The sequence below is a fragment of the Netta rufina genome (assembly GCF_964035555.1).
Source record: "Netta rufina genome assembly, chromosome: 1".
In the NCBI taxonomy this organism is placed as follows: domain Eukaryota; kingdom Metazoa; phylum Chordata; class Aves; order Anseriformes; family Anatidae; genus Netta; species Netta rufina.
Genome location: NC_140123.1, coordinates 68,021,321 through 68,041,577, shown reverse-complemented (window position 1 = coordinate 68,041,577; position 20,257 = coordinate 68,021,321). Strand labels below are relative to the sequence as shown.

At 42.2% G+C, this 20,257-nt stretch overlaps 1 protein-coding gene across 1 annotated transcript in view; it reads left to right on the top strand.

Moving 5' to 3' along the window:
- Positions 1-231: 231 nt before the first annotated feature.
- Positions 232-20,257, top strand: part of EIF5B (eukaryotic translation initiation factor 5B) — a 32,537-nt gene continuing 12,511 nt past the window's right edge. The window contains exons 1-10 of the mRNA XM_084306030.1: positions 232-375; positions 12,588-12,713; positions 12,796-12,880; positions 13,286-13,931; positions 14,409-14,629; positions 14,732-14,882; positions 15,809-15,904; positions 16,948-17,040; positions 18,400-18,483; positions 19,838-20,142. Of these exons, the coding sequence (XP_084162156.1) occupies positions 341-375; positions 12,588-12,713; positions 12,796-12,880; positions 13,286-13,931; positions 14,409-14,629; positions 14,732-14,882; positions 15,809-15,904; positions 16,948-17,040; positions 18,400-18,483; positions 19,838-20,142 (1,842 nt within the window). The 5' untranslated portion in view covers positions 232-340. The remainder of the gene's footprint in view (positions 376-12,587; positions 12,714-12,795; positions 12,881-13,285; positions 13,932-14,408; positions 14,630-14,731; positions 14,883-15,808; positions 15,905-16,947; positions 17,041-18,399; positions 18,484-19,837; positions 20,143-20,257) is intronic.

Below are 20,257 nucleotides of genomic sequence, written 5' to 3'. Positions count from 1 at the left end.
GGCGGGCGGCAAAAATAAAATAAATAAATAAATAAATAAATAAAATAATTAAATAATAAATAAATAAATAAATAAATAAACAAATAATAATAATAAAGGTTCCTGTGTCTTTTTCGCCGGTTGCTGCTCCGGGCCCTCCGTGCCGGCGGGCGGCGCTGCGTGGCCGGGGCCGGGGCCGGGGCTGAGGCGGGGCCGAGGCTGAGGCTGAGGCTGAGGCGGGGCCGGGGCCGGGTGCGGGTGCGGGGCCGGGTCCGGGTGCGGGCGGCTCGCCGTATGCACGGGGCTGCGGGCGGGCGGCCGGCGGTGGCGGCGCTGAGGCGGGCGACGAGCGGCCGCCGCCATGGGCAAGAAGCAGAAGAACAAGAGCGAGGACGGGTAAGGAGGAGGAGGAGGAGGCGGCGGTAGCGAGGCTGCCTTCAGGCTCCCGTCTCCGCCTCGTCCCTCCCCGGGAACGTGACAGCGCCGGTGCGGCGCCGCTGAGTCAGGCCCCGGCCGCGGCCTCGTGGCGGAGAGGGGGCCGTTGGAGGCCGTTGGGGCCGTTGGGGGAGCCGGCTGCCAACGGGTGCGGGCCAGCGGCTCGTCAGGGTGCCGGGTTGTGGCCCTGCGGCGGCCGAGGGTGCTCGGGGTAGAGCCGTAACCACGAGGCCGCGGGCAGTGTGAGCCGCTGAATGCGCCTTTTTTTGGGGAGTACCCGTGTCAGATCTCGCTTTCTGGGCAATACGAGTGTCTCGTTAGCCAACATTTGCCTCGTCTTCACTATTTTTTCCTCGCGCTTTTCGCCGCACCGCGCAGGCTGTTTGGTAGGGCCTGTCGGCATCGCGTGTCCTGGGCTGTGATCCGCGGGTGCGCCTCAGGAGCAGCGCTGGCGGGGAGATGAGTCAAGAGTCAGCTGGGGAGGAAGGAAGAGGGGCTGGATTTTAGTGCGCTGCAGGAGGGTTGGCCTCGTGCTCTTTGTACGTGCTGCAGTAGGTGCCAGAACCATCAGGGTTGGGAAAGCCCTCCAGGATCACCCATGTCCCCAAGCACCAGGCCCAACCTCTCCTTGCACACCCCCAGGGACGGTGACTCCACCACCTCCCTGGGCAACCCGTCCCAGTGCCTGACTGCTCCTTCTGAGCAGAAATGTCTCCTCATTGCCAACCTGAACCTCCCCTGCGGCAACTTGAGCCCATTCCCTCTGGTCCTGTCACTGGTTACCTGTGAGAAGAGGTCGACCCCCAGCTCCCCACCCCTTCCTCTCAGGTAGCTTCAGGGAGCAATGAGGTCTCCCCTGAGCCTCCTCTTCCCCAGCCCAAACACCCCCAGCTCCCTCAGCCGCTCCTCACAGGACTTGTGCTCCAGAATCATGCAGAAGCCTTTGGGTACTGGAGTGCTGCTCTCCTGGGCCCTTCCAGTGGCAGTGGTGGCTGTATGGGAGAGACTGGGAGAGCCTTAGTGCCTACCAGGTGCCTCATTCTCTTCTGTGTGTCTATAAAGTACCAGGCTCAGGCCTCTGTTGGTTGCCATGTGGAAAATCTCATTTATGGCTAAAAGAAGGAAGCTTAAAAGAGAAGCCAGAAGCTCATTGTTAGAATAACTGAAATCTGATTGTTACAGAAAAAGAAGGAACAAGGATGCAGTTAAAATAGCTTACCGCCTCACTGCTGCTCCGAGCCCTACGCTCAGTGGTTTCACCCTGGGGGAGGTGAGCTTTTGTGGCGAGTTGTCAGCATCAGGTGTCCTTCACGAGGAGCGATACGAGTGCTTGTGTGGATGGTTTTGTCTTCCTCACCGTAGGAACCACATGAGATCATTTTTATGTGCTTGCTAACATGCTTTTATGTCTTTGCTCTTGGTCTGCAGCTGCATGCTGTATCCAAACACCCGAAAGGTGGCCTGTCTTTAATACGATTTCTTTGTTCTGTTTATTACCCCTAAACCAGTTCTGTCCAGGTCCCTGTTTCTTTCAGCTGACCTTGGAGAGCTGTGGGGTGTCCGGTGCCGTGCCCTGTACGAGGCATCTGTTTATGTCCCGTGCCTGCGTCTCCACCTCTCAGCTCCTCTGCGTTCATACCAGGCCCGTGTTTCTCTGCTGCGACGCTGTGCTAGGGTTGGGAATACCTCGTTCTGTGAGGGTAACTGCTCCCTGCGTGAAGCTCTGGTTGCAGCGTGCCAGGGTAAACAGCAGCGAAGCCCAATTAGGCATGGACACCTGGTCAATTAGAAAGATTGCTGCCACGGCTAAATCAAGCAAAAGTTACAGGCGGCTTAGGAGAAGTTCAGCCAAAGCAAGCTTGAGGCCTTGCAAACGCAGCACAGCTCACCAACTGCTACCGGAGCAGCAATTCTGTGTTACGGGGCTGCAAAGTATGTGGCAGTGCGAGGGGTGAGCTGGGGGATTGGCTTGGACACCCCCAGTCCCCCTCCTTGCTGTTGCAGTGCCGAGTTGTTCGTTTCCTTCTTCTTTTCCCCTTTCATTCCCTGACAGCTACGTTTTAGATGCAGTCCCTTGCATCCCTTCTGGCTGCACGCAGCAGCTCAAGGGCACAGCTTGCAGCGCAGAGGAAGCACATGGGAAGATGCAGGTGTGTGTCAGTGTGGCAAATGTTGCTTTGGGCCCTGGTGTGACAGAAGGGAGATTTTCTGCTTTTCTCCTGACGTACTGAGACAAGTTACAGGAGGTACCCGTCATCTTCACTCTGCCCTCCTCCTCTTTTCCCCTTTCACCTCCACGGCTTTGACTTAGGTTGTGAGGTTTCCCCTCCTGCATTTCTGCTGAGTACAGCAGAGGCCTTGCTGATTAGGAATGAATTATTTCCAGGTAAATGAGGCTGAGGAAGAATTTTGGCGTGGGAGCCGGCTGTAAGTACACAAGGACGAGTCCCTGAGGGAGGCGATAGCAGCGGTGAGCAGGGCAGGAATGGGAATGTGGGATCACTGCCTGTTACGAACACGCTGCTGTCCGAACAAACACACCTTCAAAGCTGTTCCTGCTCTACCAGCACCTCTGCTGCGCTCCCGTGGAGTTTATTATTGCCTCCTGCCCCTGGGTTGGTGTGCGTGGCTCCGTGGATGAGGGATGTGTTTATGCAGGGTGGCCAGGCGGCGTGGTAGAGGTGCTTTGTGAAGGTGAAGAGCGTCTCGGGTCGTAAATCGCTGCGGGGCCATATGGAAGCTGCCTTAATGGCTTCCCCTGGAACCCGTGCGGCTGTGTTGGTCGCTCGCTTTCAGATGCAACCTCCCAGCAAAGCTGTCAATAAAAATACGAGCCATCTGATCATCCAGACACCCCTAATGGAAGTGTGGGTGTCTTGATGTGTAATCTGGCACCTCCCGGGAGCGATGGTGCTGTGCTTTGGTTTTTGGATAGGGCTGTGATGGCAAAAGGTATGTCAAGGTTCTCCCCTGCTGTTTTTGTGAGTTTGGTATAGGATTTTTTTTTTTTTTAATGCGTGGGAAGCAGGGCTGTTTTTAAACTGCAGAACTGTGTGCTTTGAATTCAAGCCTCACACTGCTGCTGTAGATTTTTCGAGTCAATGTTCTATAAGCAGTAAGCTACAGATAATTTCCTGCCTGGAACCTCAATCTTTCTCCTTGGCTTTCTCAGCTTTTCTTATGCATTTTTCCCCTCTTCTCCCAGCTTAGTCCTCTCTTTCTTTTCTTCTTTGTAGTTTTCTTCAGCTTCCAGCACGTAATCTTTAGGTGTGTTTGTTCCTGTGCCCTTTGATATGGTGAGCTGGTGCCTGGGCATACCGCTCTGATCATTCATGCGTATTGCTTTGGAAGTTACAGGTGCCAGCTGTGATTCTGCAGCCAAGAACGAACACTGCTGCTAAAATAAGACGTACGGTGCTGCTGCTGCTATATATTGCTTCCTATTCTGCAAATTAAATTGCTGGCACCGTCTATTAATCATTCCGCTTGGCCCTTTCTTGTTAGAGTATTAAATGAAATCTTTTAGGTGTTGCCTTGGGAAGTTCTGTGGAGGCTCCAAAGCCTGCAAGCACCTGTAGTTGAGAAACATTCTGTACCCCAGAAAATTTACAGCAGCTGTCTCTGCCTGCTTCTGGAGCTTCTGCCTGCTTTGTTCCACAACAAAGCTTCTCCAGCAGCTGATAAGCCCCTGAGATCCCTGTTTTGCACATCTCATCTGGGAGCTGCCAGTATTGTGTACCGAAAGATGGAGTACAGCAGTGCAAAATAACTCCTCCGTTAGAGAAATTTATTGGCCTGTTCTACTCAAAAGTATATTTATGCGCTCCCCAAAGCTATGGTTTTTAACATAAGCATTGCATATTTGTAAGAAAACCGTTTTTATACATTTTGTTGGATATTTTTTTGAAAGCAAAGCATCATATCACTGCATAAACACTGTGAGGATCCTCAGATATTTGAAGTAATGGCAGCATAAACCACAAAGCGCTGCCATCCACTTGATAAAGTGTTAGAAGCAGTTTTTCACATCTAGACCTCGATTCTCTTCATCTGTTACCTTCACGAAGGCATCTAAATCTAATCTATAATTACTGTTTATGAAAAGTGTAGAAATAGCTGCTGCAAGCCAGCAGGCATTGCAGAAAACTGTTCCAGTTCCATGAAGATCTCTGGAAAACCTCACGGGGAATAAAGGGCTTTATGGTAAGTTAAACTTTGCTGCTGCTGTTGTTGACACTTGCGCTATCCAGCCAGACAGGCTGACAGCTCTGCATACCTCGGCCGGTTTTAATTGCATTAGCACTGTCCTGTTTTCCTGACTCCGGCCTCGTGTGCGTTGCCATATGCTTGTTCTGTGCAGTTCAGTGCTCAGAAGCTGCCTGGGACTCCGTGGTGTAGCTCTGGACAAAACCTCCCGTTCAATAACTTCTACTACTTGCATGATATTCCTTATTTTTCCTTTCTCTGCCAAAAAATGAAGTCCCCTGGACTGTGAGGAAATCATTCTGCACACAGACTGTGTGCGCACACGTAATCAATTCAGTCACTAAGCTTGACTTGCTTAGAAAAAAAAAAAAAAGTGCAGTGCAGCCAGGTGGGTGTTCTGGTCTGAAAGCAGCTGGTATCTCACAGCTGATGTGTGTTTTGATCCCCGTGCTTGCAGCACTGATGACTTATTCTTCTTACGCGTCATTTTTATTTATTTATTTTTTACAGTAGTCTGGAGATTTTAAACGTGAATGTGCTATTTTAATGCAGAAATGTGTTCCTTTAGGTGCACGCTGCTAGATGAAGTATGGGTTTAGTTGTAGTTCATGTGGGTGGGTATCCTGTGCTTCTCAGGATTATAGATTATCTAGACTATGTTTCAGGAAGTGGTTTAAATTGTATCAAAATCAGAACACATCACAAAAATGCCATGAGAAATACACAGAAGCTATGAAGCAGTGGACTTGGGGGTCATTTTTGTCATGTGTGCTTTTTCTAAACAAAAAAAGCCCAAAACTAATCGTTCAGGGGCAATTGAATGATACTTCTGTACGTAGTGCTTCATATTCCATGCTTTTAGCCACCTTGGGTGCTAAACACTTAAACCGAGCCTTGAAGAACTGTGTTTCCCCCCCCCCAGGAGCTTGAAGTTCTTGAAGTTTTGCTATACCTTTGTTTAAGTGGGAATTCTAGGTTGTGGTGAGGGGTATTTTTGTCTAGGATATGTAAAGGAGACTTTTTTGTCTGTTTTTTTTTTGTAACTTTTTTTTTTTTTCCTCCTCCCTACAATCTGTTGGGGTTAAGGGTTACCTTTTCTGTGCCTTTTTCAGAAGGTTTGGCCTAGCTGATAGTTATTCCTGTCTCCTTCCGTGGCCAAACTTGAAAGAGAAGGCATGACTCTTGAATTCTATGAAACGAAATCATTATCCTGAGAGCCTGAATAAAAACCAATTGCCCTTTTAGTCAGGTCTTACTTCCTTGCTGCCTCATGTAATTAGGTAGCTTCCCCAGCTTCCTTCATCCTCCCGGGGAACATAGGGAGGTGCACTTCTGCATCATGCTTGACTGAGTCGACCTGGTGCTCACATGGATACCTCTCACTTCGTGGCCAGAGGAGGGAGTGCAGCTCGTTCTTTCCCAATTTTCAGACTCCTGCATATGCCTACATACCTTAACACCTGTGAGTTAAGACATCTACAGATATGCCACCCAGCCTTTGTAACTTGTTAATTTAGTTACGAGCTGATCAGCTCCTATTTAGAAATCCTCCCTTATTACTGGGCTTAGTGACCCACACGTACAGAGGATGGGTAAAGTGCTTTAGGGGGGTGACGATAAAGACCTGGTTAAAGATGCACCATTTTCATTTGGTCTCCCACTAATGCAAAACCAAACAGATGGCTCAGCTTCTTCCAGCCTTTTTGAAGTTCAGGTTGTGGTTTTTTTTTTGTTTTTTTTTTTTTTTAAGCAGAAGCAAACGACTTAATGACAGTGACGTTCCTTTGAAGTTGGCTAGGGGAGCCGGTGTCATGCAGATGATGAAATATCTCACAAGTGGCCTCAGCAAAAATGAGCCTTCTGATTATGCAGGAATGTGGGCAGCGAGTCCGCAGCAGTGACGCAACTTTCTTGCTGTGTCAACTTTCTGTCTCTTCTGCCCCGTGCGCGTGAATGCTTTTTTCAGTCTTGTTTTTAATTGCACGGCTTTTTCTGACATTTGAACTTTTTTACAGAGCCGGTTTGAAAGCAACCCTGATTAAAATATTTTAACATAATTTTACTTATTATCTCAGCTTTAAAGCGCAGGCAAACTTTTGTGTTGCTCTGCGTAGTACTTGTACGCTTTGAGCAACAGTCAAAAAAATATTTGTAATCTTTGAGTCTGCATGTACTTTTTTGTTTCGGCAGGAGAGTATTCTCTCTCTGACTTTGTTTGCAAAGCTGGCTGTTGGATTTCCAGTAGTTAAAGGCTCGTCCTCATCCCAAGCTAAATTCTGTTTCTTTTTTGAGTTTCATTTAACTAATTTCAATGGAGTGAAATTGATATAAATGAGGGCAGCTCGGCTCCTTTGTACGCTGCTAATTAATCCCATTGCTCCACTCTTTCAGTTCACGCATGGATTAATAGTTTTCTATTTCTCTTCCCGCTGCCTAGTCGCGATGCCATCCCTGCCTCAGAGGCACGCGGTGCCTGTTCCTAATGAACTTCTGCTCTGCGTTGGGGCTCGTGCAGTGCAGGTGCTATTACAGGTGTGCTCAGTCATCATTGTGGAAGATCTTAGGAAAGAGCACGAACAAAACATGCGTGTTTGCTGGTGGTCTTGCTGGTCGGTTATCAGATTTCCTGTGAAATGCTGCTGTTGTTTTACTCACATAGAAAGCCGGAGGAGCTCGTTTGGTGAGGAAAGGGAGTCACACGTTTGGGCTGCATAAATTCAATGAGCAAAGGAAAATGCAAGGTGTACTGATCTTATTTCGATGGCTGTAGTCCTGTCTTCCCCACGTTTGGCCTTGTTTGCTGGGGCAGTGCTCAGGAAGGAAGCCTTTGTAGTTTCTAATGTCCATTTTTCTGTTTGTCAAGCTGCAAAAATCGCTTGAATATATTAACCGTGGTAGTACTTAGAGTCACTTTTTAACCTGTCAGGGAAGAGATGAATGATAATTAAAATACTTGTAACTGTTCTGAAATACTTCATTAGAAAGCTACTAAGTTTTTAATCATATTTTAGAGATTTAAATTAAATCGTATCCTGTGGCATGACAACTTTTGGTGAGATTTAAGCTAATTAACCCCTGTAATATCCTAGACTGCAAAAGAAAAGGCACAACTTCAAACTTTCTAGCTGCTGCAAAAATCAGTCTCTCTAATTGTACGCACGAGTTAGAAGCAAAAAGGCAAAGAATGCCCTTAAAAGACTAAAGCAGACCAGGGTGTATGGAAAGTAAGATTAACATAAGCCTGGACATCCATAAATCAAACTTTATGTTAGGGTGAACTCTGGCCTCACAATGTCTTCCATGGGGAATTTCTAGGTTCTAGCTGTTGCAAGCAATTGCATCAGAAAAAAAAAAAAAAAAAACAAAAAAAAAAAAACAAACCCTTGTTCCAGGATAGTTCCTCATGTTAAAATGAAAAAACAAAGCACACCCAGCAAACCAACCAACCACCACCGTAAGGTAGGTGCTATTTTAGTATTTTTCATCAGATGTTATAATAGCTGAGGCTGTGTGTTGTAATTTTTAACTGGGGTTTTAGTCTTAAATGTTGATTCCTTGGAGCACAAGCAAAAGAGGCAGTGGGATGGTCTGTTACAGACCATATGCGTATCAGTCACAGGGACTTTCTGCTTTTCTGACTCAATACCTTGCAACTGCTTGGGATGTTATAAGTAGGAGAGCTACTGGCCATCTGTGTACATCTGGCTGAGCAGAGGTAGGTGACAGCTCTTCATTTATTCCCAGCTCTGTTTTAATCTTCACACTGAAAAAGTTTCATACTTCTTTTTTACAGGCAGATTTTTTACCACTTTGTAGTAAACATGTAAACCAAGTAGCTTAGATTGGATTATTATTATTATTTTTTGAGTGTCACTTTCTGTTGCTGTGCTGACGATGCTGTGGTTTCACCAGGGATGTTGCTGAATTTCCTGTATTGCTCCTGCCTTTCTTAACCATTCTCCACGTACGTATTTGGGGTGGTCTGGGTGTATTTGGTCCTGCTGAGGTACAGAATGGTGTGCTGGCACAGCATTTAGCTGGTGGCCCACTGAATATGCAGGAATCTAGTAGTAAGTGTCTTGCTTTTTCCCTGTGTGATGCAGGTTTTCAGTAGTCCGTGCACACAACTAATGCTGGAACCCTTCAGGCAAGAACAGCATCTTTAAAATATTGAAGTAGATGTTCTTGATGTTCTATCTAGGTCAGTAAGGTCGATGTTTCTTCAGTATGAATGTTCCTATATGCTACCTGCAAAATGGTTTTGAATGTTCTGAAGCCCTGTAATCCTGTTTAAAGGGCAAGCAGCAGTGAAACTGCATAGGGGAAGTACAGAACCCTTTTTTTTTGCTCAGGGTTGTAATTCTGAAGTTTTGTTTGGCTTCTGAAGTGTGGTAATTCCTGCGTACTTGTTATGGATTACTGCTATCTCCTTTAATCAGCCTGACTGCTGTTTCTTCTCCCACTGCATAGTTTTGCCCTGTGTTTGGCACAGATGCCCTTGGAGGCAGCCATTTAATGCTCTGAAAACTGCTTGCTGAGGTTTGTGAGTGGAGTGTGCACACCTAACTCTTGCTCTCCTTTACTGCTGTTTTATCAGTACCAGGACTAGGGAATGAGCAAACTCGCTTCATATCTGGCATCAAAAATAGAGGCAGGGATCAAAAGCATGTGAATAAGAAAGGTGGCTCTGGCTTCGCTTCTGAAGCAGCCTCAGAAGAAAATTAGGCAAATGATCCCTTCTCAGCAGTGCAGTAGCACTCAGCTCTCAGCTTCGAGCTTTCCAGGTCTCCTTGATGCTCTTCAGTGCATGAATCTGATCGACAGCAAGTCTCCTTGGAGTCCAAAACATAAAGAGCTTGAATAGCTAAAGTCATTCCAGTCATATATAGTTTTATATATATAAAGATCCTGATGCAAAAGCAATTTGGTGACAAAATTGAAAACTGTTTGAGTATACTGGTGCTTTCAGGTTCCTCTGTCGGGTACTCTTGGGGTTGGGGTGAAAACCCTTGCAAGGGCTGAATTTAGGGCCTAGGGAGGATGGGTGGGACCTTCTGGAGGACTTGGAGGAGGAGGTTCCTTACGAAGGTGCTTGGGCTTCTGAAACTTGGGGCTGTGAAGTACTTAAAGTTAGAATCATTAGAATTCAGAATCCCAATTCCAATTAATGAAATGATTACGTTGTTGACTGCGTTATACATTTCAAAATCTTCACAACAACACAGAGTTGGCTCAGAGCCCTAGACCACAATTTTACGATAAGGAAGTTCAAGGTCAGTATGGAAATAAACTCTCAGTCACGGGAGCCAGTATCTGAACTTGGCTTTCCAGTGACGTTCGTGCTTTACAGCTCTTTAAAAGAATCATAACTTTCTGTATTGCGGATGAATGCATGCAGTCTTAATTTTTACTTCATCCAGGCTCAAAGCCTGCTCTGTCTTCTCTTCCAAGTGGAAATGTGGCGCTAAGTGTAGATTTCTTGGAAAGCTTTGACTCTTCAGCTGCGGAAGCCAAGGTTAGAAAGAGTCTTGTGCTATATTTATGCCTCTGTTGTGACAGCTGAACTGTCTTCCTTGTTATTCCTGAATTGTTCTTACCGGTGGGTGTTAAAGCTTAATGTCTGCCAATTAGGTTTTTTCAGTGTTTGATTTCAGATATTTTCCCCCAAAGAAGCTTGCCTTTTCAAGACTCGAGTAGATTTAAAACCGAAACCAAAACCCACCCGTAATGCACGTGCCCCTTCTCCGCTCCCCTTAAAGCCTGGAAGACATAAAGCGCTAGAAGCACTTTTTGCCAGTAGCATAAAAACATGTGTTTTATGTTTGTACATACTTTCTGCAAAGTTGCCATGTGAAAAGTCACTTTTGAGGCTATCCATGTAAAATACGAGCTGTTTAAAGGCTTAGTACCTGCGCAACCATATGGGCAGGCCCCTCTAGTAGTGCCAGTTGGGCAGCCACTACTAGTAGTAGTAGTGGAGCTTATAGTTTGGTCTCTTCAAGCTATTTCAGGCTGGGATTTGACTTGATCCCCTCCATTAAGAGTAGAAGAAGGTAAGCAGTTGTGCTTAATGATCTGATGTACTGCACTCAATGCAATAAAAAGTGCGAGGCCGGCGCATGGGCCTACGTGTGACAGAGTTAGCCTGCTGCTAGGGCTCGACTCTAGGTGTAGAGGTGATGGGTGGCATTTTTATTTCAGCTGTCTGTGCTGCCTCTGGGGCACAGCCAGTTAAACTGCGTGTAAAAGCAGCTCTTAAATCACTGAAACACCAAGTCAGCTGTTTTTAAGGTGCAAACGGCCAAAAAGTTGAGTCTTTCCTCTTGGGGCCTGTGGAGATTGGTTTAGAAATCTTGCATTCTCTGTTTGAGGGTTACATTTCTTTAAGAAATATACTACTTACCGTGTCAGCATGTAAGACAGACTATTAAGGACATTTGAGATGTGCTTTTTTTTCCTCTTGACTAGAAGTATGTATCCCTGGCAATATCCTGTGCAGTGAGGAGATTCGTCATATTGTTTTATATTTGGCTTGTTCTATCACCATAGAAGAAACCTTAAGGTCTAGAAAATGCAAATTGTCAATATTTAAACAAAAAGGAAGCGCATTGATACTGGTGCTGTTGTAACAGACAGTATTTGCCCAGTATTATGCCCAGTTTTGGGGATAAAATGGGTTGATGGATTTCAGCCTTCATTTGTAAAATGGTTCTTTGAGCCCTCTACTTTTGCTTACGTATGAAGTAGTCCTTCAAAATTCTGATATTCAATAAATACTTGATTTTATCTGTTAATATTTGACTTACGGATTTATAAATTGGCCATGCTGAGACTTCGGTAGTTGGGAATTTGCTGGTGGCTTGGTGGTCCTGAGTTTTGCAGAAATGTGTTTCCCTTGTTTTGTGGATATAGATTCAAATATTTGGTGGGCCAATTGTGTGTTGTAAGTGGGTGGCAATAAATGAGAGAGATATACACGGACAGAAGACTGTTCTCTGATTCACAATTTCACTAAGAGTTAACTGAGATATTAATAGCATGTAGATTAAATGATTTTTTTTTTTTTGAAACTGTGAGCAGTTGTAAGAGTAGCATCCTAATATTTGCTACTTTAATGGACTATTTTTGGTCTGAATACCTAAATTTTAAGTGTGAAGCAGGGAATAGGCATGACTCCTTTCTCACAGCTGCACCGTGAGTATGATTACAGGGAAAAATCTCTGGGCATTAGATTTGGTCTTTGCTCAGTTCTGTTGGTGTAAGTAAAGGGAAAAAGTGCATCTGACCTAGTTATTGATAAAGGAAAGGAAAAGAGCCACTTGTGCTTGTTGCAGGTGAGATTATTTGCAGCAAGAAAGGAAAATGCTTTAGAAAGAGAAACTTGATATCATGAGATCTAGCGAGGAGGGAAGCATATTTCATATGCCAAGTGGAACTTCTTTTGGCTTTTCTTAGGCCTGGGAGAGGTGTTGCTAATACTGTATTAGTATTTTTTTTAAAATTTATTTATGATCCACTTTTGTGTCTGGTAGGGACTGTACTCTGTTCCTTCTGAATCATTTTTACACTTCCAGTTTGGGGGGTTGCGTTTCTGTCAGTGACACCTATTATGATATCGAGGTCTAAATGATTTATCTTTTGAAGGAACAAAATGAAACAATCTGGTTGTATTCTTCCAAGAAGATTTATCAAATTTCATATCTGAACTTTAAAGTCAGTACTTCATGAACTGAGCATATTTTACAGTTTCGTCTCCCTTGAAGCAGACAACACGTGTGAAGGTTTCCTTTTTGTCCTACTGGGTGAAATAAATATAATGATTTTTTTTTTTTTTTTTTTTTGTCCCTGACTTACTCATGTTCTCTTTGATCTTATATTTTGAAGCTTTTGTTTGTTTTATGCAAAGGGCTTCTACTTGCGCAAACTTTTAAACTCTTGATAAACCCTGCTTTCCTTTCATATTTTAGAGCAAAAGATGATATCGATATTGATGCCCTTGCTGCTGAGATAGAAGGTGCCGGAGCTGCGAAGGAGCAAGAACCTCAGAAATCCAAAGGCAAAAAGAAAAAAGAGAAGAAGAAACAGGATTTTGAGTAAGATTTTTTTCCTGTCTGTCTTTATTTCATTATGCAAAAGCTCATTTACTTAAGTACTGTAACTTCTTTCTTATTTTAGTGAAGATGATATCCTGAAGGAGCTGGAAGAACTGTCGATAGAGGCACAAGGAGGCAAAGCTGACAGGGAACCTTCTGCAGGAAAGGTGAACGATGGGAGGGAAGGGGGCTGTTTACTAGGAGCTAGCTGGAATTCAGGACACCTCTGTCCCAGAATAGTTCTGGTGCTGCAGTGTGGCTGGGGCTCCTAGGGGAAACTTAGCAACTGGTATATATTTTTGATTATACTCAATCATAATTTAATAGTAAGCGTCAACTGTGAAATATTTTACCACAAGCCATGTCTCCAATGCAGATAATTATTCAAAGTCAATCAGAATAAATTTTAATTGTGGGCCGAGTGTCGTATACTCATCAGTAACAATTCCTGCTTTTCAAACTTGGTCTTTAATATTAAAGAGAAGTTTTTCTTGACATCTCTGAATGCTGCTGCTTAGCTCTGAATAGCATGTCATTTTTCATGGCTGATTTCTTAATCATTTAATTACCAGGCTGAAAATGACAACGAAGAAAGCTTATCAAAACAAGACAAAAAAAGGAAAGGAAAGAATAAAAAAGCTAATCTTGAAAATGACTATGACAGTGAGGAAGAGGAACATAAAGATACAAAATCTAAAAAAACTCAGAAAGCAAAACAAGACATGCCTTCTGGCAGCGATGATGATGATGTTGAGATTCAGCTTAAGAAAAACAAAGGGAAAACTCAGAAGTCAAATAAAAAGCACGAGGTGGCAGAAGATGATACTAACATTAAGAAAAGCAAAGAGCGTGTGGGGACATTGTCTACAGGTGAGAGCGGTGATGAATCAGATGACGTCTCCCAGCCTAGAAAAGGACAAAAGAAAAACCAAAAACCCAAGTCCGCTCCTGCAGCTGAAAGTGGAGATGAAGAAGAAGAGTCTTCATTCAAAGTAAAAACAGTGGCTCAGAAGAAGGCAGAAAAAAAAGAACGCGAAAGGAAAAAACGCGAGGAAGAAAAAGCCAAGCTGAGGAAACAAAAAGAGAAAGAAGAATTAGAAGGTGGTAAAGAACCAGCAAAGCAGAAGGAAGCTCCAAAAAAAGGTGAAGAGAAGGCTTCTCCTGAAGTCATGGCCCCTGCCACTGGGGAAAAAGGAGAGACTCCTGCAGGAGCAGAGGGTTTGTAGCTTGGTTTCTAAAACTATAATTTTAACACTGTAGTTTTTATAAGACCAGAGGGTTGGCAGGCTTTGAGGATAGCTTTGTTGCTTTATTCTAAGTTGGGAATCCTAGACACTCGGTAGCCTTGTCTGTCTCTTTGTGTTGGCTCACCTGTGGCTGTTTTTTTCCTGGCTTGTAGTTTGCTCAGGTACAGGGGGAAACAAAAGCCAGATGGTGATTTCTCATTACCATATGTACGTAACAGTTCTATAATGCAAACATCATTTTTCAGTCCAATTATTCTTAGACATCTGTTACATTAAGACTTCAGACCCTGTCTTCATAACTTTGGAGTTTTATTTTTTCATAATGAAGTGCTTATGTAGTAGCCAAGTGAAAATGTTCCTCATTTGGAGTTATTTATAGTATTTGAAACAGTATTTGGAGTCCTTAAAATTTCTGGGGTCTTTGATCTTGCGCCTCTTCTTTCCGTAGCTGATGACAATGAAGGAGACAAAAAGAAAAAAGACAAGAAAAAAAAGAAAGGTGAGAAAGAAGAAAAAGAAAAAGAGAAGAAAAAGGGGCCCAGTAAAGCCACAGTTAAAGCTATGCAAGAAGCCTTGGCTAAAATGAAAGAGGAGGAGGAACGGGCAAAAAGAGAAGAAGAAGAACGCATAAGACGACTAGAGGAATTAGAAGCTAAGCGCAAAGAGGAGGTACTGCATAAAATAAGGGAGAGGTAATCTTAACCTGTACCCTTGCTGGTGTAGTGCGACGTGTGCTTTAAAATTTCTGTGTGTTTTTTAACCTTTTTCTAGGAACGATTAGAACAAGAGAGGAAAGAAAGAAAGAAGCAGAAAGAAAAAGAGAGGAAGGAGCGTTTAAAGAAGGAGGGAAAACTTTTAACAAAAGCTCAGCGAGAAGCCAGAGCCAGAGCAGAGGCTACGCTTAAACTGCTCCAAGCTCAGGGTAAGCTGTAGAGGTGTGGTGTGTTTATTTCTTCAAAAACCAACCAACCAACTGAAAAAAAAAGGTCATTTTAGTTTCCTTACTGCTCTTTGCATTTGTTTTTCTCTATCTGGGGCCAGGTGGGCAATTACTTTGCTCAAATCAGCACAGTAATTCCACATAAAGTTACTGTGCTGTAGATGTGTTTTAGCAGTGTTGAACTATGGCCTTTTTTTAAAGTAGTTCTAGATGTCTGTAAGTTTTCATCTTGCACTTAAAATATCCGGCTTCTTAATACACTCCACGTGTGATTTAAAGATGCTAGTTATCGAACTCTATGAAAAATAACTTAATTCCATTGCCTAATCCAAAGGTCAGGAAAAGCAGATGAGCTGGGCTGCAGCTCTTGTAAGACTCGTGATCTGTATCCTCTTGGATTAATTCATGTACTCTCTTAAGCAAGTAGGTTACTTTGCCTCCAGTTAGTCTATAGGAACAGTGTATCTCCTTACATTTCTGTCAGGAAAAGGGTATATAGAAGCTTTCCTGCTATTCAGTCAAATTTAATCTGCTTCTTCCTTTCAATGAGGTAAATTTATCCAATATATTGTAATCCCATCTCCTAATTCCTGCCTGGTAATTTATTTATGTGGCTGAGGAAAGAAGAGAATTCCAGAGGCTGAGTATCAGTCCTTTTATATTTGTAGAGAACCACTGTGTTTGTACCCATTGAAGAAACTTTTTTACTATCACGTTTCTACTAATCAAGCTAAGGCCATGATTTCTCTTCAGTTCTTATTATAATTACTAGAAACCTTACATTTCTGCACTGCTACAACTCGATTTTGCTTAGCTCAACACAGTGAATCATGTGGGTAGCTGGAAGAATGTCGAGTGTTTCAGAAGGTACAACAGTAATTAAATGATTTTAAATAATGTTTCTGCAGGTGTTGAAGTGCCATCCAAAGACTCTGTGCCAAAGAAGAGGCCAATATATGAAGACAAGAAGAAAAAGAAGCAGCAGCAGCCAGAAAATAAAGAAGGTGTGGTTTGCATATAGGAATACTTAATTTATTAGTCACAGTTCAGGAAATGTTTGTGGGATATATTAGCTAATCCTAAACTAATTGCACTTTAGGGTGCCTGCAAGGTTTTTCTGACGCCCCCACTCCCCATGCAAGTGCTGATACATTAAGATCAGAAAGGTTTCTTGAAGACTGCTCACTTAATCCTTTGATTTATGATCTACTTGGCTGTTTTTTTCCCCTAACATTTTTTCTTTCTTTACATATCCAACGTTTAAATTATGCAGAATGTAACAGCGTTTTAAGAATGTGAGGCTAGATGCTTTGCGTGTATGTGTAGGTTAAATCAATGTAGTGTAAGTAACAACGACTTGTAATTATGTCAAAGTTAAAGTCTTAGGGTGAAAGAGGACTGATCCTAGTTCAAGTTCCTCACTTTTTAGGTTGGAGGGATTTTTTTTGTTTGTTTACTTATATATATAAAAACATTGATTATTCTTTTGGGGGTACTACTGTGGCTCTTTCCAGGATTATTCCTTGGTTTAAAACCAAAACACTTGCTTCAGTTTTATTGTTGTTGTTCAGCTGTGGTTTTTTACATTCAACAAATTATGTGGCTACCTACCTCTTAAGAAAGTATAAAGGATTGTGAAAGCTGGTCATCTGAATTGAAGTGGTGTTTTTCTTTTTTTCTCTTTTTTTAATGGAACAGTAGAACAAGAAGGAGGTAGTTCATTAGTACTGGTTCATTTTCTCTGGTATTTTTAAGAAAATGGGATTTCTTTTGATGTTCAAAAGCAGTGGTAATCCTTTTATCCAATAACTGACTTATCACACAAATGTATTTAACTGCATGGCAGGCCAGATGTTTCTCAAGTCAGCTGTGTGCTTTAGATTTATTTTAGCCCAGTAGATGGGAGTTCACTTAGTTTGGTATTAAACTCAAATTTTGTTTACTTTTTAACAGCACAACTTAAAAATGGAACTTAAATGAGAAACTGTATGTCTAACTTTATTTTGCACTTTGAAAGAATATAGCAACTAGTTTGCTTTTTTTGTAGTTTCAGAAAGCTTGGAGGTAACTTCCCCAGCTGAAGATGCTGTAGAACTAGAAACACCAGTGAAAGAAGAGACTCCTCTTCCAGTAGAGCCAGGTTAGTAGTAATGCTAATAAACCTAAAGTGTGTAATAAGACTGCGTGGCAAGTATTGTACTGTTTTTAACACCCGTCCTCTGTACCTTGTTGATTGAGTGGCCATCCTTTCTTGAGGCAGTTGCTATTTTTTTTTAATTTTATTTTATTTTCTAAAGGAAGAACTAATGGAATTTTGTGGAATAAGAAGGTGTGAACCCTCAGAATGAGATTGCAAAGGTCTCTTATTCTGGGTGAACTCCAGTGTTCAGTTACCTTAGTCAGCTGTCATATAGGTGCATTCAGTGCCTTATGATTAGCTCCTTTGACTTTTCATTTGCTATTTTAAAAGGATGTTTTATCAGCTGTTAAATGGGGGTGGGGGAGAAATACTCTGCTTCTGGTATCAATACTGTAATCTTCTCTGTGACTGTATTCTTGATTCCAAGTATTTCGTTTTTCCTAAGTGCTGGATGCAGTGAATGTGGATTAGCTTGTGAAACAGGCAGTATCAGCCTAGTGAGTGATTGCTGCCTTTACTTTTGCTTACACGCAGTATTTGTTTTGGCAAAGTAACTTTGTACTGGGCGTCATCTTCAGTTAGGGGACAGTTTCAGTTTTTACCTTTCATTCTTCAGTCAGAAAAGTACTGATAAAGTTTCCAGCTTTATGAAAATCAAGTTGAACGTATACTCTAATTCTAGCTTGATTTATCTCTTGAAGGAGCAATTCCAGTGCAATAAAAGAGAAGGACTGTCTGGCAGAATGTTAGTTCCTAGTTAATGTTCTAGCAGTCTGGAATTTACCCTTTTTTTTTTTTTTTCTTTATTTGAAATACCTGAAATGTCATGTCTATATTTTGTTTTAATCCTCTCCAGAAGAAGCATTAAAGTCTGTATTTTTTTTCCATTTGTCATTTAAAGGCTTCAGTCTTGTATTTAGTTGAGCTCCTGCTGGAATTAATATTTTGATGTTTCTAGAATTCAAGATGTGTTACAGTGTGTTAACTCACCTGGAGTCTTAAAATAGCACTTTCTATAGACACTTTGTTATTTTATCGCTAATTAAAGAGTGCAAGTTTGGTTACAGTTTTAATTTGTTTCTCTGTCACTTTGTTACACATGTCTAACTGTTAATTGGGCAGCTTCTGACAAGGAACACGATTCTGTTAGAAGTTTGCATGGCATGAATTATGCAGGCACTATTATATATTTCTTAAGTACGTGGCATTTTCTCTTCAGGGAATGTGGAGATAATTTGGTAGAATTATGGTAGCAAACTTGTGAGCTTTTGTCATTATGCCAAAGGAAAGGCCATCTAAACCTTTTGTATGCGGATGAGCTGTTTCTTTTTCATTTAATGTTGGTTTTCTTCATTTCAGAAGAGAAGGAGGAAGAAGAAGAAGCAGAAGATACGGGTTTGGATGACTGGGAAGCTATGGTTAGTGATGAAGATGGAGAGAAAGGTGGGCATGTGAATACCAAATAGATGCTTTTTCCGATTAACAAGATTCTTTAGGTTTAGTTTTTATCTCTTTAGAAAATAGTATTGTGTTTAGATTCCCCTCCTCCCCCCTGTTAAATGAATTACAAGGCAAGTGTAATAGGAAGTAGTTATAAGGTCCTCTACTCCTCAAAGGCAGAGCTTTTCATTAACTGCTTTTCATTTCAAGACTGTAGGGATAACTTCTCAGGGATTTTCTTCCAGTAAGAAATGTTCCAGATTTTCTCCAGTGGTGGAGTAAGTTGCATTGCTACAAATCTTCCTGAACAGGAGTTGATTACTGTAGTTAGTACTTCGTGATCTGTCTTTCTTAAGAAGAAATCAAAAACTATTCTTCAAGTATTTTTGATTTGCTCAGCCCTGAAAACTTCAAAACTTCATATTTCATTAGAAGTATGTGTTTTTGTGGTCATGGTCTGCTGGAATGTTCTATTTTAAAGTACCTTCTTAAAAGTCTGTCGTCACTATCCTACGGGAGAATGTCACATCCCACTTCTTGCTGCTTGGATTTGAAGGATCTGCAAATGTGATCCAGAAAAAGAACCTTCCTGGGAATTGGATTTAGTGTATTACTAAGCTGTTGGCTTTCAGTGTAGCAAGGAAACATCACTAATCTTGAAGAGCAGTGAGCCTACTAGCAACTCTGTAAGGAAAACCATGTAGAGCTTCAAAGAGTGTCTGTTAGCTTGTCTTGCTCTTATGATTTAGCAAGTGTGATAAATGGGAAGCTTTCGAAGACAGAAAATTACTTTCTGATAGTTTGTTTTTGTTTGTTTACTGAAGAATTCATCTGAAAAATATTAACCACCTCTTAACATTCTATAAAACCTTAGGATGAGATTTTTAAAGATGTAGAAGAGAAAAATTGTTCTCATTGTTTCTCCTGCTTAAATACACATTCCTAATCAGTAATTCACGGAATCCATATTGTGTTGAATTTGGATTTTTTTTTTTTTTTTTTTTGTCTAGAGGTGTTAGTGCATCCATTTCATTTTGAAGTGCATAGAGTTTTAGAGGATGTCACTTCCCTGAATTTTTGAAAATGACTTCAAGTGCAAGAGTGCTGATAATATTATTCCTCCCCTCAGCCCAAATTTACTCTGCCCTCACAGGTTCTAAACACTTAAGTCTGTAACTCTCAACATGAAGCACTTTCTATATTTAAAGTTAGAAAATGATTTTGCATAGCACTTCTTGAATGGAACCTAATCTCAAGTCCTCACTCTGATAATAGACTCTCTTCATGTCTTTGTTTTGTTGTCCTTTCCTTCAGAAATTTGAATTTAAGAGAATTTTTACTTCATTTTTTTTGACAGAGAGCAAACCTGTCCACATTGAAGTCAAAGAACAAAATGAAGTGGATGAGGAAGAAGAGGAGGAGGAAGAGGATGAGGATGAAGAAGAGGAGGAGAGTGAAGAATCTGAAGATGGAGAAAGTGAAGGGAGTGATGATGAAGATGAAAAGACTTCAGATGAGAGAGAGGCAGACTCCCAAGCTACTGGAAAACAATCTATGGAAAAAAAGCCCAGCAAGGAAATTAGCTCTGATTCCGAGTATGACTCGGATGATGACCGCACTAAGGAAGAACGTGCTTATGACAAAGCTAAACGGAGAATTGAGGTATTAGGATGCAGCTTTATTTGAGAAATTTTCATATTGCAAGAGAAACAACTTAATTTTCTGTTCACGGAAAGGCCTTTTAGCCATATTTGTCAAAATGATGGCTGTGTTTTGA